Source organism: Salmo salar, chromosome ssa15, assembly GCF_905237065.1.
Source record: "Salmo salar chromosome ssa15, Ssal_v3.1, whole genome shotgun sequence".
In the NCBI taxonomy this organism is placed as follows: Eukaryota; Metazoa; Chordata; class Actinopteri; order Salmoniformes; family Salmonidae; genus Salmo; species Salmo salar.
In genome coordinates, this window is record NC_059456.1 from 4428368 (window position 1) to 4449999 (window position 21632).

General features: G+C 43.4%; 1 protein-coding gene across 4 annotated transcripts in view; it reads left to right on the top strand.

Annotated features, from left to right (window-relative positions):
• The window catches only part of LOC106570894 (extracellular matrix organizing protein FRAS1), a 364444-nt gene that overhangs the window by 140705 nt on the left and 202107 nt on the right, over positions 1-21632 (top strand). For all 4 annotated transcript variants that reach the window (XM_045695383.1, XM_045695380.1, XM_045695381.1 and 1 more), the window contains exons 7-12: positions 2710-2793; positions 5370-5471; positions 5887-6078; positions 9877-9987; positions 10228-10375; positions 21429-21572. In XM_045695383.1, the coding sequence (XP_045551339.1) occupies positions 2710-2793; positions 5370-5471; positions 5887-6078; positions 9877-9987; positions 10228-10375; positions 21429-21572 (781 nt within the window). The remainder of the gene's footprint in view (positions 1-2709; positions 2794-5369; positions 5472-5886; positions 6079-9876; positions 9988-10227; positions 10376-21428; positions 21573-21632) is intronic.

The following is a 21632-nucleotide window of genomic DNA, read 5'->3' on the forward strand; positions in this document are numbered from 1 at the left end:
TAATAATGTGTGTTAATTCCGTGACCGACGTTGCCAATAGTCACTCAGGTAGCAGCTAGTTAGCTGCAAGATCCAGGTGTAAATGTCCAGAGCCTGCGGTAGAAATCGGGGAAAGGAGAGAGAATAGGTCTGGTATGCTCTGGTCTGAGTCGCGCTGTACAAAAACTGGCGATAGCTTTTCGAGCTAATGGATAGCTGAGGACAGCTAACCGTGGCTAGCTGAACTTCAACGTTAGCCAGTGAAAATGGCTAACCTCTTGCTAGCTTCTGTTGTGGAATTCAGATGAGGTAAATAATACTTTCTTTTTTTAAATTGGTGAGGCAGAGAAGATATAAAACAGAGAAGACCAGTCACTACCAGGCTCATATATTAAACAGAGAAGACCAGTCACTATCAGGCTCATATATAAAACAGAGAAGACCAGCCACTACCAGGCTCATATATAAAACAGAGAAGACCAGTCACTACCAGGCTCATATATAAAACAGAGAAGACCAGCCACTACCAGGCTCATATATAAAACAGAGAAGACCAGTCACTACCAGGCTCATATATAAAACAGAGAAGACCAGTCACTATCAGGCTCATATATAAAACAGAGAAGACCAGTCACTACCAGGCTCATATATAAAACAGAGAAGACCAGTCACTACAAGGCTCATATATAAAACAGAGAAGACCAGTCACTACCAGGCTCATATATAAAACAGAGAAGTCCAGTCACTACCAGGCTCATATATTAAACAGAGAAGACCAGTCACTACCAGGCTCATATATAAAACAGAGAAGACCAGTCACTACCAGGCTCATATATAAAACAGAGAAGACCAGTCACTACCAGGCTCATATATTAAACAGGGAAGACCAGTCACTACCAGGCTCATATATAAAACAGAGAAGACCAGTCACTACCAGGCTCATATATAAAACAGAGAAGACCAGTCACTACCAGGCTCATATATAAAACAGAGAAGACCAGTCACTATCAGGCTCATATATAAAACAGAGAAGACCAGTCACTACCAGGCTCATATATAAAACAGAGAAGACCAGTCACTACCAGGCTCATATATAAAACAGAGAAGACCAGTCACTACCAGGCTCATATATAAAACAGAGAAGACCAGTCACTACCAGGCTCATATATAAAACAGAGAAGACCAGTCACTACCAGGCTCATATATAAAACAGAGAAGACCAGTCACTACCAGGCTCATATATAAAACAGAGAAGACCAGTCACTACCAGGCTCATATATAAAACAGAGAAGACCAGCCACTACCAGGCTCATATATAAAACAGAGAAGACCAGTCACTATCAGGCTCATATATAAAACAGAGAAGACCAGCCACTACCAGGCTCATATATAAAACAGAGAAGACCAGTCACTACCAGGCTCATATATAAAACAGAGAAGACCAGTCACTACCAGGCTCATATATAAAACATAGAAGACCAGTCACTACCAGGCTCATATATAAAACAGAGAAGACCAGTCACTACCAGGCTCATATATAAAACAGAGAAGACCAGTCACTACCAGGCTCATATATAAAACAGAGAAGACCAGTCACTACCAGGCTCATATATAAAACAGAGAAGACCAGTCACTACCAGGCTCATATATAAAACAGAGAAGACCAGTCACTACCAGGCTCATATATAAAACAGAGAAGACCAGTCACTACCAGGCTCATATATAAAACAGAGAAGACCAGTCACTACCAGGCTCATATATAAAACAGAGAAGACCAGTCACTACCAGGCTCATATATAAAACAGAGAAGACCAGTCACTACCAGGCTCATATATAAAACAGAGAAGACCAGTCACTACCAGGCTCATATATAAAACAGAGAAGACCAGCCACTACCAGGCTCATATATAAAACAGAGAAGACCAGTCACTACCAGGCTCATATATAAAACAGAGAAGACCAGTCACTACCAGGCTCATATATAAAACAGAGAAGACCAGCCACTACCAGGCTCATATATAAAACAGAGAAGACCAGTCACTATCAGGCTCATATATAAAACAGAGAAGACCAGTCACTACCAGGCTCATATATAAAACAGAGAAGACCAGTCACTACCAGGCTCATATATAAAACAGAGAAGACCAGTCACTACCAGGCTCATATATAAAACAGAGAAGACCAGTCACTACCAGGCTCATATATAAAACAGAGAAGACCAGTCACTACCAGGCTCATATATAAAACAGAGAAGACCAGTCACTACCAGGCTCATATATAAAACAGAGAAGACCAGTCACTACCAGGCTCATATATAAAACAGAGAAGACCAGTCACTACCAGGCTCATATATAAAACAGGGAAGACCAGTCACTATCAGGCTCATATATTAAACAGAGAAGTGAGAGTGTATACACGGGGATGGAAAGAGAGACGATATTCCAGTTCACACACACACACACACACACACACACACACACACACACACACACACACACACACACACACACACACACACACACACACACACACACACACACACACACACACACACACACACACACACACACACACACACACACTAATACGCACACGCACACACACACACTAATACGCACACAAACACACACACACTAATACACACACAAACACTCACGCACACACGAAGCATTGTGATTCCGTTGTCGCTCTATTTGTCACGTCTGATGTGTCTGTGTGTCTCTCCAACAGCTCGATAATCTGGTGATCCAACCGGGACACTGCTGCCCACAGTGTGTCCCCAACCCTTGCCTCTCCGCTGGGAAGGAGTACAAGGTACTGTCACTTAGTTATACACTATTCTGAGAGAGTGAGACAGAGAGAAAGTGAGACAGAGACAGAGAGAAAGTGAGACAGAGACGGAGAGAAAGACAGAGAGAAAGAGAGAGAGAGAAAGAGAAAGAGAGAGAGAAGTAGAAGGAGAGTGAAGTACAGAGGACTCGAGTGCTTGTTTGCAAACAAAAGTTAGGACACACCTATTCATTCCAGGATTTTATTTTTTTACTATTTTCTACATTGGTTGAGAGAATGTCAAGAGTGCAAAGCTGTCTTCAAGGCGAAGGGTGACTACTTTGAAGAATCTAAAATATATTTTGATTGAACACTTTTTTGGTAACTACATGATGTCTTCACTGTTTTTCTACAATGTAGATAATAGTAAAAATAGTTAAAAACCCTTGAATGAGTAGGTGTTCTAAAACTAGTGACTGGTACTGTATGTGACCGAGGATTTATGTGAGAGAATGTGAGTCTCTGCTTTTCAGCATGGTTATTTATAATAGGGTGTCTCTGTGATGTGCCTGTGTGGGTGTGAGTCCTCTCTTGCTCTCTTCCCCCTCTCTCTTCCTCCCTCTCTCTTCCTCCCACTCTCTTCCTCCCTCTCTCTTCCTCCCTCTCTCTTCCTCCCTCTCTCTTCTCCCTTTCTCTTCCTCCCTCTCTCTTCCTCCCTCTCTCTTCCTCCCTTTCGCTTCCTCCCTTTCTCTTCCTCCCTCTCTCTTCCTCCCTCTCTCTTCCTCCCTCTCTCTTCCTCCCTCTCTCTTCCTCCCACTCTCTTCCTCCCTCTCTCTTCCTCCCTCTCTCTTCCTCCCACTCTCTTCCTCCCTCTCTCTTCCTCCCTCTCTCTTCCTCCCTCTCTCTTCCTCCCACTCTCTTCCTCCCACTCTCTTCCTCCCACTCTCTTCCTCCCTCTCTCTTCTCCCCTTTCTCTTCCTCCCTCTCTCTTCCTCCCTCTGTCTTCTCCCTCTCTCTTCTCCCTCTCTCTTCCTCATCTCTCTTCTCCCTCTCTCTTCCTCCCTCTCTCTTCCTCCCTCTCTCTTCCCCCTCTCTCTTCTCCCTCTCTTCCCCCTCTCTCTTCCCCCTCTCTATTCTCCCCTCTCTCTTCCTCCCTCTCTCTTCCTCCCTCTCTCTTCTCCCCTCTCTCTTCTCCCCTCTCTCTTCCTCCCTCTCTCTGCCTCCCTCTCTCTTCACCCCCTCTTTCTTCTCCCTCTCTTCTCCCTCTTTCTTCCCCCTCTCTCTTCTCCCTCTCTCTTCCCCCTCTCTCTTTTCCCTCTCCCCCCTCTCGCTTCACCCCTCTCTCTTCCCCCTCTCTCTTACCCCTCTCTCTTCCCACTCTCTCTTCACCCCCTCTCTCTTCCCCTCTCTCTCTCTTCCCTCTCTCTTCCCTACCTCTCTTCCCCCCCTCTCTTCTCCCTCTCTCTTCCCCCCTCTCTTCTCCCTCTCTCTTCCCCCCCTCTCTTCTCCCTATCTCTTCCCCCTCTCTCTTCCCCCTCTCTCTTCCCCCTCTCTCTTCCCCCTCTCTCTTCCCCCTCTCTCTTCCCCTCTCTCTTCCCCCTCTCTCTTCCCCCTCACACACTGGCCATCCAACCACATCTCATGTATATTATATTTGCATGGCGGAAAAGGAAATAACAAGAGACATCTCAATTTGTTATTTATTAAAGATCATGAATAATATATATATTGTGTGTTTGTGTAAGGGAAAGTGCTTTGTATTAACAAAATAACAGCATGGGTTGTCTGGTCTGGATACTGTCACTGTCACATTGTCACGATCGTTGGAATGAATGTCGGACCAAGGCGCAGCGAATGTTGAGTTCCACATTATTTATTCGAAAGTGAAACTAAGCTAAGACAAAAAACAAATAAACAAACAACGAACCGTGACTACAGAGATGCAACGTGCACTAACTCAAATCAATATCCCATATCACACAGGTGGAAAAATGCTACTTAAGTATGATCCCCAATTAGAGACAACGATTACCAGCTGCCTCTAATTGGGAATCATACACAATCACCAACATAGAAAAAACAAACTAGAACCCCACATAGAAAATATAAACTAGACTAAACCCCTAGTCATGCCCTGACCTACTCTACCATAGAAAATAAAGGCTTTCTATGGTCAGGACATGACACACATGGCTGTCTCTTGTATTCTACCAATCACACATGACTGTCTCTGGGTCTGGGGTATTCTATCTACTGTCTGTTCTACCAATCATACTTGACTGTCTCTGGGGTATTCTACCAATCATACTTGACTGTCTATGGGATATCCAAATGTCACATTTTGAAGTGTTTAAAATTAAGGTTAGGTATTAACTCTGAATGGTTAAGGTATTAACTCTGAATGGTTAAGGTTAGGCATTAACTCTGAATGGTTAAGGTTAGGTTAGTTTAAGGGCTTAAAACAAAAACAGATGCCTATGCTCATCCACCATCCCCGTCCACAACGTGTGTGTGTGTGTGTGTGTGTGTGTGTGTGTGTGTGTGTGTGTGTGTGTGTGTGTGTGTGTGTGTGTGTGTGTGTGTGTGTGTGTGTGTGTGTGTGTGTGTGTGTGTGTTTGCAGCATGGTGAGCAGTGGCAGAAGAGTGGCTGCACCAGGTGTGTGTGTGATCGTGGCCAGTCTCGCTGTCACACACAAACCTGTCCACCCAGGACCTGTGAGAAGGTCAGTACACACAGAGATAACCTGTCTGTCTGTCTGTCTGTCTGTCTGTCTGTCTGTCTGTCTGTCTGTCTGTCTGTCTGTCTGTCTGTCTGTCTGTCTGTCTGTCTGTCTGTCTGTCTGTCTGTCTGTCTGTCTGTCTGTCTGTCTGTCTGTCTGTCTGTCTGTCTGTCTGTCTGTCTGTCTGTCTGTAACTCTTCTCCATGTTACTGCTGTGGAAGACATTACCTGCTAAAATGAAGATCAATGATTAAATAGAGGATCGTTTGGAAAGGTTATGATATAATACAATACAATGTTTATACTATAATGACTCATCCATCATGTGCACTATTTATAAAGCGTTTATTAACGCTTATTCATGAAAGTTATTAGTTATAATAAAGTCTAACCTTATCCTTCCCATGATCCCTTGCAGGGTCAGACCAAGGTAAAGAGGGCGGGGCAGTGTTGTGACGAGTGTGTCGCCGCCAAAGGAAGCTGTCTGTACGAGCTCACCGTGCGTTACCACGGTGACATGTGGAACGGCACCGGCTGCGAGTTCTGCACCTGCGAGAGGGGACAGGTCCTCTGCCAGAGAGCCCAGTGTGCTCGAGTAGAATGCCCGACGGTAGGCCACGCTTTTGCCCGATTGAAAGTAAATAAATAAGATAAATGATAAAAACTTTTTTGTAAATAGTTCACCGAAGTTTACCTACATCATGCTGGTTTGCCTCTTTTGTCTTTTTGGATACATACAACAACAAAAAACAAGGATGTAACCGAGAGAATACCTGGATGGATATCTCTTCATTATTAGACATAATTTACTAGCTCAGTAGGGTGCTTGGCCTACATACACAATCATACAATCATTTGTGGTAGGAGTTTTTTGACGACAACAAAAATACAAAACAGGGTTTTACTCTAGAGTGAAGGAAATGCTCTGACATAAAAAAAAATATATATTTTAAAGCTTGACTACATAACACCTACCACTGCTAGTCTCTTCTTTATCATTCAACATGACACTCAAATTAAAATGGTAAGGCTTGTATATATGGAACTAATTGAAGTGTTTTCTTTTAACCTTATCAGACGTTTCTATTCTCATCACATGATATTGATCCCTCATCATCAATCATTGTATAATGTAATCTCTGTTAACCCAGAAGTTAAATCTTGTGTAATTTATCAGCTGCGTGACTTCTGCCCCCCGCACCCCCCCCTCCCCCCCACACACACACACACACACACACTGATCGCTGTGGGCACACGCGCCAAGCATTTGTGGCGAAGCAGTTTAAGCACTGCTTGATATGTCCAAATAACCAGTGACGAAATTAGTAACCCAAAACAGGTTACTATGCTGCTCTGATCTCATCCCGTTCCTTCCTGCCAGATTCTCTCAGTCTGCAGAATCTGGCCACGGGAGATTATGTGTAACGTAATAAACAGCCTGTTAAGTATTAATTAAGGATATACATAGTTGGCCTGATTCCAGATCAGATTTCCCAAGGTCACACAGCATGAATTGAGAACCTAGAGACTGATATAATACAATGACAGGCTACTCTGAGTAGTGAGAAGTATGGATCTGAAAGCAGATCAGCTGTGTGACTAAAAAGTATCACTTATTAATTTGTCCTCAAAGATGAATATTTTTCATGATTTCAAATGATTTCAAAAGGCCACAGCTATTGAAACAAGCCTTCAAAAGGCCTTCCATTGAATTGTTTGTTAACAATTTAACGGCTCAACATTCTGCTCCAATTCATACTCAATGAATCAATCAACTGTATTTTGAAAGCCTTTTTACATCAGCAGATGTGCTGTACAGAAACCCAGCCTAAAACCCCAAACAGCAAGCAATGCAGATGTAAAAGTACTCCAATTGTATTAATACCCTGGTTCCGTGCCTCATACCCTGGTTTCGTGTGTGTGTGTGTGTGTGTGTGTGTGTGTGTGTGTGTGTGTGTGTGTGTGTGTGTGTGTGTGTGTGTGTGTGTGTGTGTGTGTGTGTGCGTGTAATTCATGTTGTGTGGGAGTTAAGGTGGACACTGACTAATTTCCTCTAACCACTGGAATGAAGGAAGGAAAGAAGGAGGGAGGGAGGGAAGGAGGGAGGGAGGAGGGATAGGAGATGGATAGAAAAGAGAGAGAGGGGGAGAGAGATAGAGGAAAGAGATTGAGGGAGAGGGGGAGAGGAAAGAGAGAGGGGGAGCGAGAGAGGAAAGAGAGGGAGGGGGGAGAGAGAGAGGGGAAGAGAGAGAGGAAAGAGAGAAGAGATGGGGAGGGATAGATGAAAGAGAGAGAGGGGGAGAGGGATAGAGAAAAGAGAGAGAGGGAGAGAGAGAGAGGAAAGAGAAAGGGATGGAGAAGGATAGAGGAAAGAGAGAGAAGGAGAGAGGAAAGAGAGAGGGGGAGAGGTAAGAGAGAGGGGGAAAGGAGAGGAAAGAGAGAGAGGGAGAGAGAGGAAAGAGAAAGGGAGGGAGAAGGATAGAGGAAAGAGAGAGGGAGAGAGAGAGAGGAAGAGAGAGAGGGAGAAAGAGAGAGAGGAGAGAGAGAGAGACGAAAGAGAGAGAGAGAGGGAGGGAGAGAGAGAGGAAAGAGAGAGAGGGAGATAGAGACGAAAGAGAGAGAGAGAGAGAGGGAGAGAGAGAGGAAAGAGAGAGAGGGAGAGAGAGACGAAAGAGAGAGAGGGAGAGAGAGACGAAAGAGAGAGAGGAAGAGAGAGAGGAAAGAGAGAGGGAGAGAGAGAGAGAGGAAAGAGAGAGAGGGAGAGAGAGACGAAAGAGAGAGAGAGAGAGAGGGAGAGAGAGACGAAAGAGAGAGAGAGAGAGAGGGAGAGAGAGAAGGGAGAGAGAGACGAAAGAGAGAGAGGGAGAGAGAGACGAAAGAGAGATAGGAAAGAGAGAGAGGAAAGAGAGAGAGGGAGAGAGAGGAAAGAGAGAGGGGAGAGAGAGACGAAAGAGAGGGAGAGAGAGAGGAAAGAGAGAGAGGGAAAGAGAGACGAAAGAGAGAGAGAGAGAGAGGGAGAGAGAGAGGAAAGAGAGAGAGGGAGAGAGAGACGAAAGAGAGAGAGGGAGAGAGAGACGAAAGAGAGAGAGGAAGAGAGAGAGGAAAGAGAGAGAGGGAGAGAGAGAGGAAAGAGAGAGGGGAGAGAGAGACGAAAGAGGGAGAGGGAGAGAGAGACGAAAGAGAGATAGGAAAGAGAGAGAGGAAAGAGAGAGAGGGAGAGAGAGGAAAGAGAGAGGGGAGAGAGAGACGAAAGAGAGGGAGAGAGAGAGGAAAGAGAGAGGGGGAGAGGTAAGAGAGAGAGAGGAAAGAGAGAGGGGAGAGAGAGACGAAAGAGAGAGAGAGAGGGAGAGAGAGAGGAAAGAGAGAGAGAGAGGGAGAGAGAGAGGAAAGAGAGAGGGGGAGAGAGAGACGAAAGAGAGAGAGAGAGAGAGAGGAAAGAGAGAGAGGGAGAGAGAGACGAAAGAGAGAGCGGGAGAGAGAGACGAAAGAGAGAGAGGAAGAGAGAGAGGAAAGAGAGAGGGGGAGAGAGAGAGGAAGAGAGAGAGGGGGAGAGAGAGGAAAGAGAGAGAGAGAGGGAGAGAGAGAGGAAAGAGAGGGAGGGAGAGGGAGACGAAAGAGAGAGAGAGAGGGAGAGAGAGAGGAAAGAGAGAGAGGGAGAGAGAGAGGAAAGAGAGAGAGAGAGGGAGAGAGAGGCGAAAGAGAGAGAGAGAGGAAAGAGAGAGAGGGAGAGAGAGACGAAAGAGAGAGAGAGAGGAAAGAGAGAGAGGGAGAGAGAGACGAAAGAGAGAGGGAGAGAGAGACGAAAGAGAGAGAGGAAGAGAGAGAGGAAAGAGAGAGAGGGAGAGAGAGAGGAAAGAGAGAGGGGAGAGAGAGACGAAAGAGAGAGAGGGAGAGAGAGACGAAAGAGAGATAGGAAAGAGAGAGAGGAAAGAGAGAGAGGGAGAGAGAGAGGAGAGAGAGACGAAAGAGAGAGAGAGAGGGAGAGAGAGAGGAAAGAGAGAGGGGGAGAGGAAAGAGAGAGAGAGAGAGAGAGAGAGAGGAAAGAGAGAGGGGAGAGAGAGACGAAAGAGAGAGAGAGAGGAAAGAGAGAGAGAGAGGGAGAGAGAGAGGAAAGAGAGAGGGGGAGAGAGAGACGAGAGAGAGAGGGAGAGAGAGAGGAAGGGAGAGAGAGACGAAAGAGAGAGAGAGAGGAAAGAGAGAGAGGAAAGAGAGAGAGGAAAGAGAGAGGGAGAGAGAGAGGAAAGAGAGAGGGGGAGAGAGAGAGGAAAGAGAGAGAGAGAGGAAAGAGAGAGGGGGAGGGAGAGAGAGAGGAAAGAGAGAGGGGGAGGGAGAGAGAGAGGAAAGAGAGAGGGGGAGAGGTAAGAGAGAAAGATGGAGTTGGCACCCATTTCTCTTTTATTTTTGACAGGGATCAGAGCTGGTCCACCTAGCAGGGAAATGCTGTCCCGAGTGTCAGTCCATGAAGACTTCTTGTGTCTACCCACATCAGTCCTCTGGGAAAGAACAGAGGCGACTAGCAGTGAGTAAAGAGGATTGATTAGGTGGAATGTACACCATAATCACTTAGTGTAATCCATGAAATCTACACAAAGTTCCTATAGCTTATGTTGATCATCCCTACCTCATGGCAATCTTTGTCTGCTTGTCTCTGTCTCTGTCTGTCTCTGTCTTTCTCTCTGTCTGTCTCTCTCGCTGTCTCTGTTTCGGTCTCTCTTAATCGCTCTCTCTCTCCCCCTGTCTCTCACCCCTCCCCCTCTAGAACCTGGAGAGGTGGAGTGAGGGCCCCTGCAGGGAGTGTGAATGTCGTGAGGGCAGGGTGACCTGCTACCTGGCATCCTGTCCCACCTGTCCCCTGGGGATGCTGGCTGTGCCCCGCCAGGGACAGTGCTGCCCAGAATGTAAACAGGGTAAGAGTGGCACACACACACATGCACACAGACACACACACTGGTGTCACTTTTACTTGTTGAATAGGTCTGTTATATTATGATATATTAATAATGGATTGAGTTTATACAGTAGAACAGGGTTCATCAACTAGATTCAGCTATTTTGTTGACCGGATGGTCGGTGTGTCACGTCCTGACCATAGAAAACGTATATTTTTCTATGGTAGAGTAGGTCAGGGCGTGACAGAGGGTTTTGTCTAGTTTATTTATGTCTATGTTGCTTCTAGTTTCTTTTTTCTATGTTGGGGGTTTTGTCTAGTTTATGTATTTATATGTGGGGTTCTAGTTTTTGTATTTCTATGTTTTTTTGGGGGGGATGATCTCCAATTAGAGGTCATCGTTGTCTCTAATTGGGGATCATATTTAGGTTGTTGTTTTTCCCACTAGGTTTTGTGGGAGATTATTTTGAGTGGTGTATGTTGCACCTCTTCATCACGGTTTGTTGTTTTGTTCATTCGTTTATTTGTATGTCTTGCATAGTTTCACAGTTATAATAAAATGTGGAACGATACACACACTGCGTTTTGGTCCTATTCTTCAGACAGCCGTGACACGGGGGGACGTAACATAGTTACACATAATTTATAGACTACAAATTGACCGTAAGAAGCCCAAACAGATATGTCTGACTAAAACATAATCATTTCAAACCTTGCTTACATTTGTATACGATCACAAGTCTCTCTATTTGGCATGGGAATACTTGGGAACAGATTTCTTAAATTAAACTCACTTGGAGCTGATTTCCTGGTGTTTTTACAGTCTTTTATGTCCAACAATGAAAATTACAACAACAAAAAGTATTTTAATGAAGAAGAAAAGAAATATGCTCAGAAAACTTGGGGGGCCAAATAAACCCAACTGCAGGCCAAATTCAGACCGCCACTTTCCCCTGCTTTTCAAAGTACTTTACATAGTAAAAGGATCGTAGTTGTCATGACAACACCAGGCTCCGTGACTGATGTTTGGGAGTAAGTGAGTGCTATGTGGCTAAACAAAGCTGCCATTTGGAGGGTTAACATATGAAGCCACTCATCCCGCTCACCCTATAAAGACGTCCCATTGATTTTAGTAGCAGCTCTGTCTAACCCAGCGCTACTCTTCTCTCATCCTACAGTCTTCTCCCCTCTGGCTCTCTCTGGAATTTCTCTCCTTTGTTTTCATACAGTGTTGCTGAGGTTAAGGTCTTCTTTCCGTGAACATTTATAAAGCCTAATTTGCTTTTTCTTAACTCTTCCATTAATTATTACGAAGGGGCTATGCACATATTCAGGTGAGAAAGAAGAGGAGATGGAGAATGAGAAAGAGAAAGAGAGGGCGGAAAGAGAGAGTGAGAGAGGGGGAAGAGAGAGGAAGAGAACAGCAGGAGAGAGGAAAGGAAAGGACAGACACAGAGAGAGATAGAGAGAGCTAGAGAGGAAGAGATGAGAGAGAGAGATGGAAAAAAGAGAGACAGAGAGGAAGAGAGAGAGAGAATTAGGCCGATACCCGCTAATTATCAAAATCCAGAAAAGAGCCGTTAAATTCTACAACCACCTAAAAGGAAGCGATTCTCAAACCTTCCATAACAAAGCCATCACATACAGAGAGATAAACCTAAGCAAGCTGGTCCTGGGGCTCTGATCACAAACACAAACATTTCCCACAGAGCCCCAGAACAGCAACACAGTTAGACCCAACCAAATCATGAGAAAACAAAAAGATAATTACTTGACACATTGGAAAGAATTAACAAAAAACAGAGCAAACTAGAATGCTATTTGGCCCTAAACAGAGAGTACACAGTGACAGAATACCTGACCACTGTGACTGACCCAAACTTAACGAAAGCTTTAACTATTTACAGACTCAGTGAGCTTAGCCTTGAAAGGCCGCCGCAGGCAGACCTGGTTCTCAAGAAAAGACAGGCTATGTGCACACTGCCCACAAAATGAGGTGGAAACTGAGATGCACTTCCTAACCTCCTGCCAAATGTATGACCATATTAGAGACACATATTTCCCTCAGATTACACAGATCCATAAATAATTTGAAAACAAACCCAATTTTGATAAACTCCCATATCTACTGGGTGAAATACCAGAGTGTGCCATCACAGCAGCAAGATTTGTGAGCTGTTGCCACAAGAAAAGGTCAACCAGTGAAGAACAAACACCCACCGCAGCTACTTGCCCATGCCTCCCCAGTTTCTCCTTCACCCAAATCCAGATTGCAGATGTTCTGAAAGAGCTGCAAAACCTGGACACGTACAAATCAGCTGGGCTAGACAATCTGGACCCTCTCTTTCTAAAACTATCCACCGCCATTGTTGCAACCCCTATTACTAGCCTGTTCAACCTCTCTTTCGTGTCGTCCGAGATCCCTAAAGATTGGACAGCTGCCGCGGTCATCCCCCTCTTCAAAGGGGGAGACACTCTAGACCCAAACTGTTACAGACCTATATCCATCCTGCCCTTCCTTTCTAAAGTCTTCGAAAGCCAAGTTAACAAACAGATCACTGACCATTTCGAATCCCACCGTACCTTCTCCGCTGTGCAATCCGGTTTCCGAACCGGTCACGGGTGCACCTCAGCCACGCTCAAGGTACTAAATGATATCATAACCGCCATCGATAAAAGACAGTACTGTGCAGCCATCTTCATCGACCTGGCCAAGGCTTTCGACTCTGTCAATCACCATTTTCTTATCGGCAGACTCAATAGCCTTGGTTTTTCTTATGACTGCCTCGCCTGGTTCACCAACTACTTTGCAGACAGAGTTCAATGTGTCAAATCGGAGGGCCTGTTGTCCGGACCTCTGGCAGTCTCTATGGTGGTGCCACAGGGTTCAATTCTTGGGCCGACTCTTTTCTTTGTATATATCAATGATGTCGCTCTTGCTGCGGGCGATTCCCTGATCCACCTCTACGCGACGACACCATTCTGTATACTTCTGGCCCTTCCTTGGACACTGTGCTAACAAACCTCCAAACGAGCTTCAATGCCATACAACACTCCTTCCGTGGCCTCCAACTGCTCTTAAATGCTAGTAAAACCAAATACATGCTTTTCAACCGTTCGCTGCCCGCACCTGCCTCCCGGCTAGCATCACCACCCTGGACGGTTCCGACCTAGAATATGTGGACAACTATAAATACCTAGGTGTCTGGTTAGACTGTAAACTCTCCTTCCAGACTCATATCAAACATCTCCAATCCAAAATCAAATCTAGAATCGGATTTCTATTTCGCAACAAAGCCTCCTTCACTCACGCTGCCAAACTTACCCTAGTAAAACTGGCTATCCTACCGATCCTTGACTTCGGCGATGTCATCTACAAAATAGCTTCCAATACTCTACTCGGCAAACTGAATGCAGTCTATCACTGTGCCATCCGTTTTGTTACCAAATTACCTTATACCACCCACCACTGCGACCTGTATGCTCTAGTCGGCTGGCCCTCGCTACATATTCGTCGCCAGACCCACTGGCTCCAGGTCATCTATAAGTCTATGCTAGGTAAAGCTCCGCCTTATCTCAGTTCACTGTTCACGATAACAACACCCACCCGTAGCACACGTTCCAGCAGGTGTATCTCACTGATCATCCCCAAAGCCAACACCTCATTTGGCCGCCCTTGCAAAAATCGCTGCAGTTGGAGACTTTTATTTCCCTCACCAACTTTAAACATCAGCTACCTGAGCTGCTAACCGATCGCTGCAGCTGTACATAGTCCATCTGTAAATAGCCCACCCAACTACTTACCTCATCCCCATACTGTTTTTATTTTATTTACTTTTCTGCTCTTTTGCACACCAGTATTTCTATTTGCACATCATCATATGCTCATTTATCACTCCAGTGTTAATCTGCTAAATTGTAATTATTCGCTCCTATGGCCTATTTATTGCCTACCTCCTCATGCCTTTTGCACACACTGAATATAGACTTTCTTTTTTTTCTACTGTATCATTGACTTGTTTATTGTGTTATTGGCTTGTTTATTATTTTCTCCATGTGTAACTCTGTGTTGTTGTCTGTGTCACACTGCTTTGCTTTATCTTGGCCAGGTCACAGTTATAAATGAGAACTTGTTCTCAACTAACCTACCTGGTTAAATAAAGGTGAAATAAAATGTAAAAAAAATTATAATTGTAAATACAACCCATATTTATGTTTATTTATTTTCCCTTTTGTATTTTCACTATTTGCACATTGTTACAACACTGTATATATACATAATATGTCTTTATTCTCTTGGAACTTCTGTGAGTGTAATGTTTAATAGTCATTTTTATTGTTTATTTCACTTTTGTTTATTATCTACTTCACTTGCTTTGGCAATGTTAACATATATTTCCCATGCCAATAAAGCCCCTTGAATTGAATTGAATGAGAGAGAGAGGAAGAGATGGGAGAGGGAGAGAGACAGAGAGAGAGAGAGAGACAGAGAGAGAGAGATGGAAGAGAGAAATGGAAGAGAACTGAAATGATTATAGTTAGTTACCATGGAAAGAACAAGACCTGTCTATTTGGAAAAATCACCCTACTTAATTCTTTAGTCATATCCCAGTTTACATATTTACTAATGGCCCTACATACACCTAACAACTACTTTTAATATTATCTATATTTTTGGGGATATTTTTTGGTAAATGATATCGTAAATAGGACATGTGGGGTTATGTCACACATGCAGCTAACCCAGATATATGCAGATGTCTGCTCTACTCAAAATTACAACCAACTAATTGCAGCAAAAATAGAAGAGGCAAGTAGAAGGGGTAGAAAGTAATGCAGGTCTTTAGTGTCTTAACAACCGTTCCACAGATGCTTGTTCATTAACTGTTTATGGTTCATTGAACAAGCATGGGAAACAGTGTTTAAACCCTTTACAATGAAGATCTGTGAGGTTATTTGGATTTTTACGAATTTTCTTTGAAAGGCAGGGTCCTGAAAAGGGACATTTCTTTTTTTGCAGTTTGGACTGCAAAATAGTTGGGAAGAGATTTTTGATGTACCGATTCCATGATACACAAAATGATACTGGATTAGAAACTTAAGAGTTTTTCCATTTAAATGATTATACAATATTATTTCAACCAATAGAATGTTATATGGGGGATACAACCGTCCCAGCTCTGCAGAGTTTTCTGTGAAGAGAGAGAAGCAATAGAGCATTTGTTTTGGTACTGTCCATATGTAGAGAGAGAGAGAGAGACAGACAGACAGACAGACAGACAGACAGACAGACAGACAGACAGACAGACAGACAGACAGACAGACAGAGCTAGCCAATAGTGGTCTGTGTCCTTACAGAGCTATCCAATAGTAGTCTGTGTCCTTACAGAGCTAGCCAATAGTAGTCTGTGTCCTGACAGAGCTAGCCAATAGTAGTCTGTGTCCTTACAGAGCTATCCAATAGTAGTCTGTGTCCTTACAGAGCTATCCAATAGTAGTCTGTGTCCTTACAGAGCTATCCAATAGTAGTCTGTGTCCTTACAGAGCTATCCAATAGAAGTCATGTGTCCTTACAGAGCTATCCAATAGTAGTCTATGTCCTTTGAAGCCTGTGCCATTTATCTCCTGGGTCGTGATTTAGACTGGAAGCTAACAACTTAAACCTTGCATAAATCCATATTTTAATCATAGTAGCAGTGGTTCATATCCCCATTAATGTATGATGAAATTAATGACCCATATGGTCGTATCGTGTAGTTCAGGGACGGGCAACTTTGATGGGGGTGGGGACCACAAACAATCTGAACTCATAATTTGGGGCCACAGACGCTCGCAGGTCCCACATCCTTACCCACGCATGCAGTCAGAGCTGGCCCTAGGTGACATTTGTGTTTTTCCCTGGTTAAATAAAAACTCATAAAAAAATTAAAAATACATGGAGCTGCAAGAGGGCCGCCAGTTCCCCATCCCTGATCTAGTTGAATGAATAAGGTTTGGATTCAAACAGCCACAGCAGACAGTGTTGGTAGTGCTGGTACATTTTTGTGACATTTTTGGTGCCGTCCCCCACCCATCCCTTGCTAGCAAAACATTTTAGCAGCCCCCCTTTTGACATCAGAGAGAAAAAAGATTTGCAGTTCATTTCCTGCAATTCTACACATTTTCCCACAGAGCAGAGAACATTTCCCATCTATTTTTATATCACTGGCAGATAAACATTCTCCTTTTCTACAGATATCTTCAGAACAAGAAATCATGCTTGGGCCAAAGCTAGACTAACACGGTGCCCAAACCGGACGCGTCGCGTGCCCGAGCTTTGCAAAATACATTTAACACATACATGTTATTCAATCATTACACCCACACTGCTCGCGTTCGCCAACGAGCGTCTGCATTGCCAGGCGCTAAGATAGAAGTTGCTTCTATTTGCTTCTATCACGTGGGTGATTGAAAGATGAACTGAGGTCGGTCGTGGTAGTTCACCTTATTATGAAAGTTAGTTGCCAATCGCCATGTTAAGTCCAAAGAAGAAAAAGCCTGGAAGGAGGAGAGATGACTAGAAACGAACTTGGTTGACCGTTTTATGTGTGGATTAATTGTTAGAGTAGAGAACCTTGTGCATTTCAGGTAAAATAACAACCCAATGTTTATATCCCAGGACAAATTAGCTAGCAACTGCAAGCTAGCTAGTTAAATTGCCATAAATGTTTAATGCTTTTCGACCTGTCCCCAAATTAATATAATTGGTTCAGAGTTTGTTTTGATATTTCAATCTGTGTATCTTGATCGCGTTTGGTGTGGGGGGACAAAATCAATTTGTGCACGATGGCGCACACGGACACACGCGCGCATCTGATTTGGGCATGGTGTAACTGATGCTGTAGTGGACTGGCAGCTTTTCAGGCAACTAAAAAATGAATGCACGTCCTTAGTAAAAAAGGCTAAGTCAAGCTACTTCCTAAGTTCTATCGCTGACACTGCTGGTGATCCGTCTAAATTTTGGGATACAGTTAAGCCACTAAAGCATGGAAGTTCCTCTCCTTCCCTACCCAAGCAAGTTATACTGAACTCTGACATCATTATTGAAAAAAAATTGACAGGTCATGCTTTTAATCAACATTGTATGTCCGCTGGTTTTTTGTTTGAATGAAACCTTGGTTTAATAGATGCGGGTCAGTCAGTAAACTACTCGTCCCTCTCCCAGCCGCTAGTCGACTTGATAGAGGACCAGACAACCCCCAGTGAATCCTTGTTCTCTTTGGAGCAGCTGTCTACTTCTGATGTATTGGAACAACTATTTATGATTGATGTTAAATAATCTACTGGGGCTGATATGCTTGGTCCCTTCTTATTACAGCTTTCTGCTCCATTGATTGCTGAAGGATTAACACATATTTTTAACTTAACAATTATACTGAGTACTATTCATACAGTTTGGAAGGCGGCCCAGTTATACTGAGTACTATTCCTAGAGTTTGGAAGGTGGCCCATGTGCTTCCTCAACATAAAGGTGGGGACCCGACTGATCTAAATAATTATCGTCCCATTTCCAAACTATCTTGCTGAGCGAGAATCCTGGAATCATTGATTAATACTCAGCTTAGATCCCTTTTAACTGCTACATATCGTCTGAATGTAAACCAGTCAGGGTTCAGACCAGGATATAGTACCATCTCTGATACTGTTACATATCGTCTGAATGTAAACCAGTCAGGGTTCAGACCAGGATATAGTACCATCTCTGATACTGCTACATATCGTCTGAATGTAAACCAGTCAGGGTTCAGACCAGGATATAGTACCATCTCTGATACTGCTACATATCGTCTGAATGTAAACCAGTCAGGGTTCAGACCAGGATATAGTACCATCTCTGATACTGTTACATATCGTCTGAATGTAAACCAGTCAGGGTTCAGACCAGGATATAGTACCATCTCTGATACTGCTACATATCGTCTGAATGTAAACCAGTCAGGGTTCAGACCAGGATATAGTACCATCTCTGATACTGCTACATATCGTCTGAATGTAAGCCAGTCAGGGTTCAGACCAGGATATATTACCATCTCTGATACTGTTACATATCGTCTGAATGTAAACCAGTCAGGGTTCAGACCAGGATATAGTACCATCTCTGATACTGCTACATATCGTCTGAATGTAAACCAGTCAGGGTTCAGACCAGGATATAGTACCATCTCTGATACTGCTACATATCATCTGAATGTAAGCCAGTCAGGGTTCAGACCAGGATATATTACCATCTCTGATACTGTTACATATCGTCTGAATGTAAACCAGTCAGGGTTCAGACCAGGATATAGTACCATCTCTGATACTGCTACATATCGTCTGAATGTAAACCAGTCAGGGTTCAGACCAGGATATAGTACCATCTCTGATACTGCTACATATCGTCTGAATGTAAGCCAGTCAGGGTTCAGACCAGGATATATTACCATCTCTGATACTGCTACATATCGTCTGAATGTAAACCAGCCAGGGTTCAGACCAGGATATAGTACCATCTCTGATACTGCTACATATCGTCTGAATGTAAACCAGTCAGGGTTCAGACCAGGATATAGTACCATCTCTGATACTGCTACATATCGTCTGAATGTAAACCAGTCAGGGTTGACCAGGATATAGTACCATCTCTGATACTGCTACATATCGTCTGAATGTAAACCAGTCAGGGTTCAGACCAGGATATAGTACCATCTCTGATACTGCTACATATCGTCTGAATGTAAACCAGTCAGGGTTGACCAGGATATAGTACCATCTCTGATACTGCTACATATCGTCTGAATGTAAACCAGTCAGGGTTCAGACCAGGATATAGTACCATCTCTGATACTGCTACATATCGTCTGAATGTAAACCAGTCAGGGTTCAGACCAGGATATATTACCATCTCTGATACTGCTACATATCGTCTGAATGTAAACCAGTCAGGGTTCAGACCAGGATATAGTACCATCTCTGATACTGCTACATATCGTCTGAATGTAAACCAGTCAGGGTTCAGACCAGGATATAGTACCATCTCTGATACTGCTACATATCGTCTGAATGTAAACCAGTCAGGGTTCAGACCAGGATATAGTACCATCTCTGATACTGCTACATATCGTCTGAATGTAAACCAGTCAGGGTTCAGACCAGGATATAGTACCATCTCTGATACTGCTACATATCGTCTGAATGTAAACCAGTCAGGGTTCAGACCAGGACATAGTACCATCTCTGATACTTCTATGGTTTTAAATGATGTCATAAATTGTTTAGCTATGAAGAAACACTGTGCTGCCCTCTGCATTGACCTGTCCAAGGCATTCGAAACTGTGTTTAATACCTTACTTATTCAGAAACTCTCTACGATTGGCTTAGATCGGGCTGCTTGTAGCTGGTTTGAGAATTATGTAAAAGACAGAACACATTGTGTACTTACTGATGGTGTTAAATCAGGATTTCTAGACATAACAAAAGGTGTCCCACAGGGTTTGATTTTTGGTCCAATTCTTTTCACAATTTATATTAACAGCAATGGTCTATCTGTACAAAACTGTAACTTTCATCTGTACGAAGATGACACTGTTGTATACGCTGCTGCCCCTACGTCAGCTCAGGCTCTGTTGACTCTTCAATCTGCTTTTACTAGTTTGCAGAAAGCCTTGTTTGACCTGAAGTTGGTAGTAAATGCTGGGAAAACCAAGTACATGTTATTTTCCAATTTATCTAATAATGTAACTGATGATTTGTGCATTAGTATGTTAGATGGTGCCCCCATTGATCGTGTCTCCGCCTATAAATATCTGGGCATCTGGATTGCTGAAAAGCTATATTTTAAAAAACATGTTGACGAGTTAGTCAATAAATTAAGAATTCAGTAGGTCTTCTTCTATAGGAATAGGACCTTTCATTAAATAGTAGAACACAGATAATTCAGTCTACATATATTACTGTTATAGATTACGGTGATATTATATACATGAATGTAGCTACCAGTGTTCAGAAGCCCTTGGACACAATTTATCATAGCACACTTCGTTTTATAACATCTGACAGTTTTGACACTCACCACTGCATCCTTTACCATAAAGTTGGTTGGACCTCACCACTGCATCCTTTATCATAAAGTTGGTTGGACCTCACCACTGCATCCTTTACCATAAAGTTGGTTGGACCTCACCACTGCATCCTTTACTATAAAGTTGGTTGGACCTCACCACTGCATCCTTTATCATAGAGTTGGTTTGACCTCACCACTGCATCCTTTATCATAAAGTTGGTCGAACCTCACCACTGCATCCTTTATCATAAAGTTGGTCGGACCTCACCACTGCATCCTTTACCATAAAGTTGGTTGGATCTCGCTAAAAAACACGTTGGTCACTTTTAACACTATTCTGTTTTAGTTTATAAAGCCTTACTCAATAAACTAACAATTGACTTAACATCATTGTTGAAATATAGAAACTGGGATTACAACAATAGGTCACAGGGTTGGTTAATGCTGGAGACTCCACGTGTATCCACAGAGTTGGGTAAATCTGCCTTTTCCTACCAGGCCCCTGTCATGTGGAATAATCTCCAAGTAAGGTTTCATTTTGATGTGTTGTTGTCTCTGGGTCAGTTTAGGAGAACAGCTGTTTGATTTGTTTGATTGTTTATTGTGTGTATAATATTTGTCGTTTATTTAATGTTGTGTTTTAAATTGTGCATCATTTTATTTTCTGTATTGTTCCCAGGGCACATTTGCAAATGAGACCTAGGTCTAAATGTGTTTACCCCTGGTTAAATAAAACCTCATAAAAAAATATAAAAAACATGGAGCTATAAAATGGCTGCCAGTTGCCCATCCCTGATCTAGTTGAATGGATAAGGTTTGGATTCAAACGGCCACAGCAGAATGTTGTTCGTGACGGTAGTAGTAGTTGAATGGATAAGTTTTGGATTCAAACTTTTTTTTTCTCAGTTGACTTAACCAAATTGTGTGTGTGTGTATGAATGTGTGTGTATGTGTGTGTGTGTGCATTCGTATCTGTCTGTGTGTGTTACAGTTCAGTGCCAGAGGGACTGCATGTCTTGTTCAGGGACCCCTGACCACTGTGAGAGCTGTAAGGACTCTAACTCTCTGCTTCTGGACGGACGATGTGTGTCCATCTGTCCACGTGGTTTCTATGCCAACGGGAAAGTGTGTGCAGGTACGGTACTGTGTGATATGCTAGTGATGTCATCGTCAGGATAACACACACACACACACA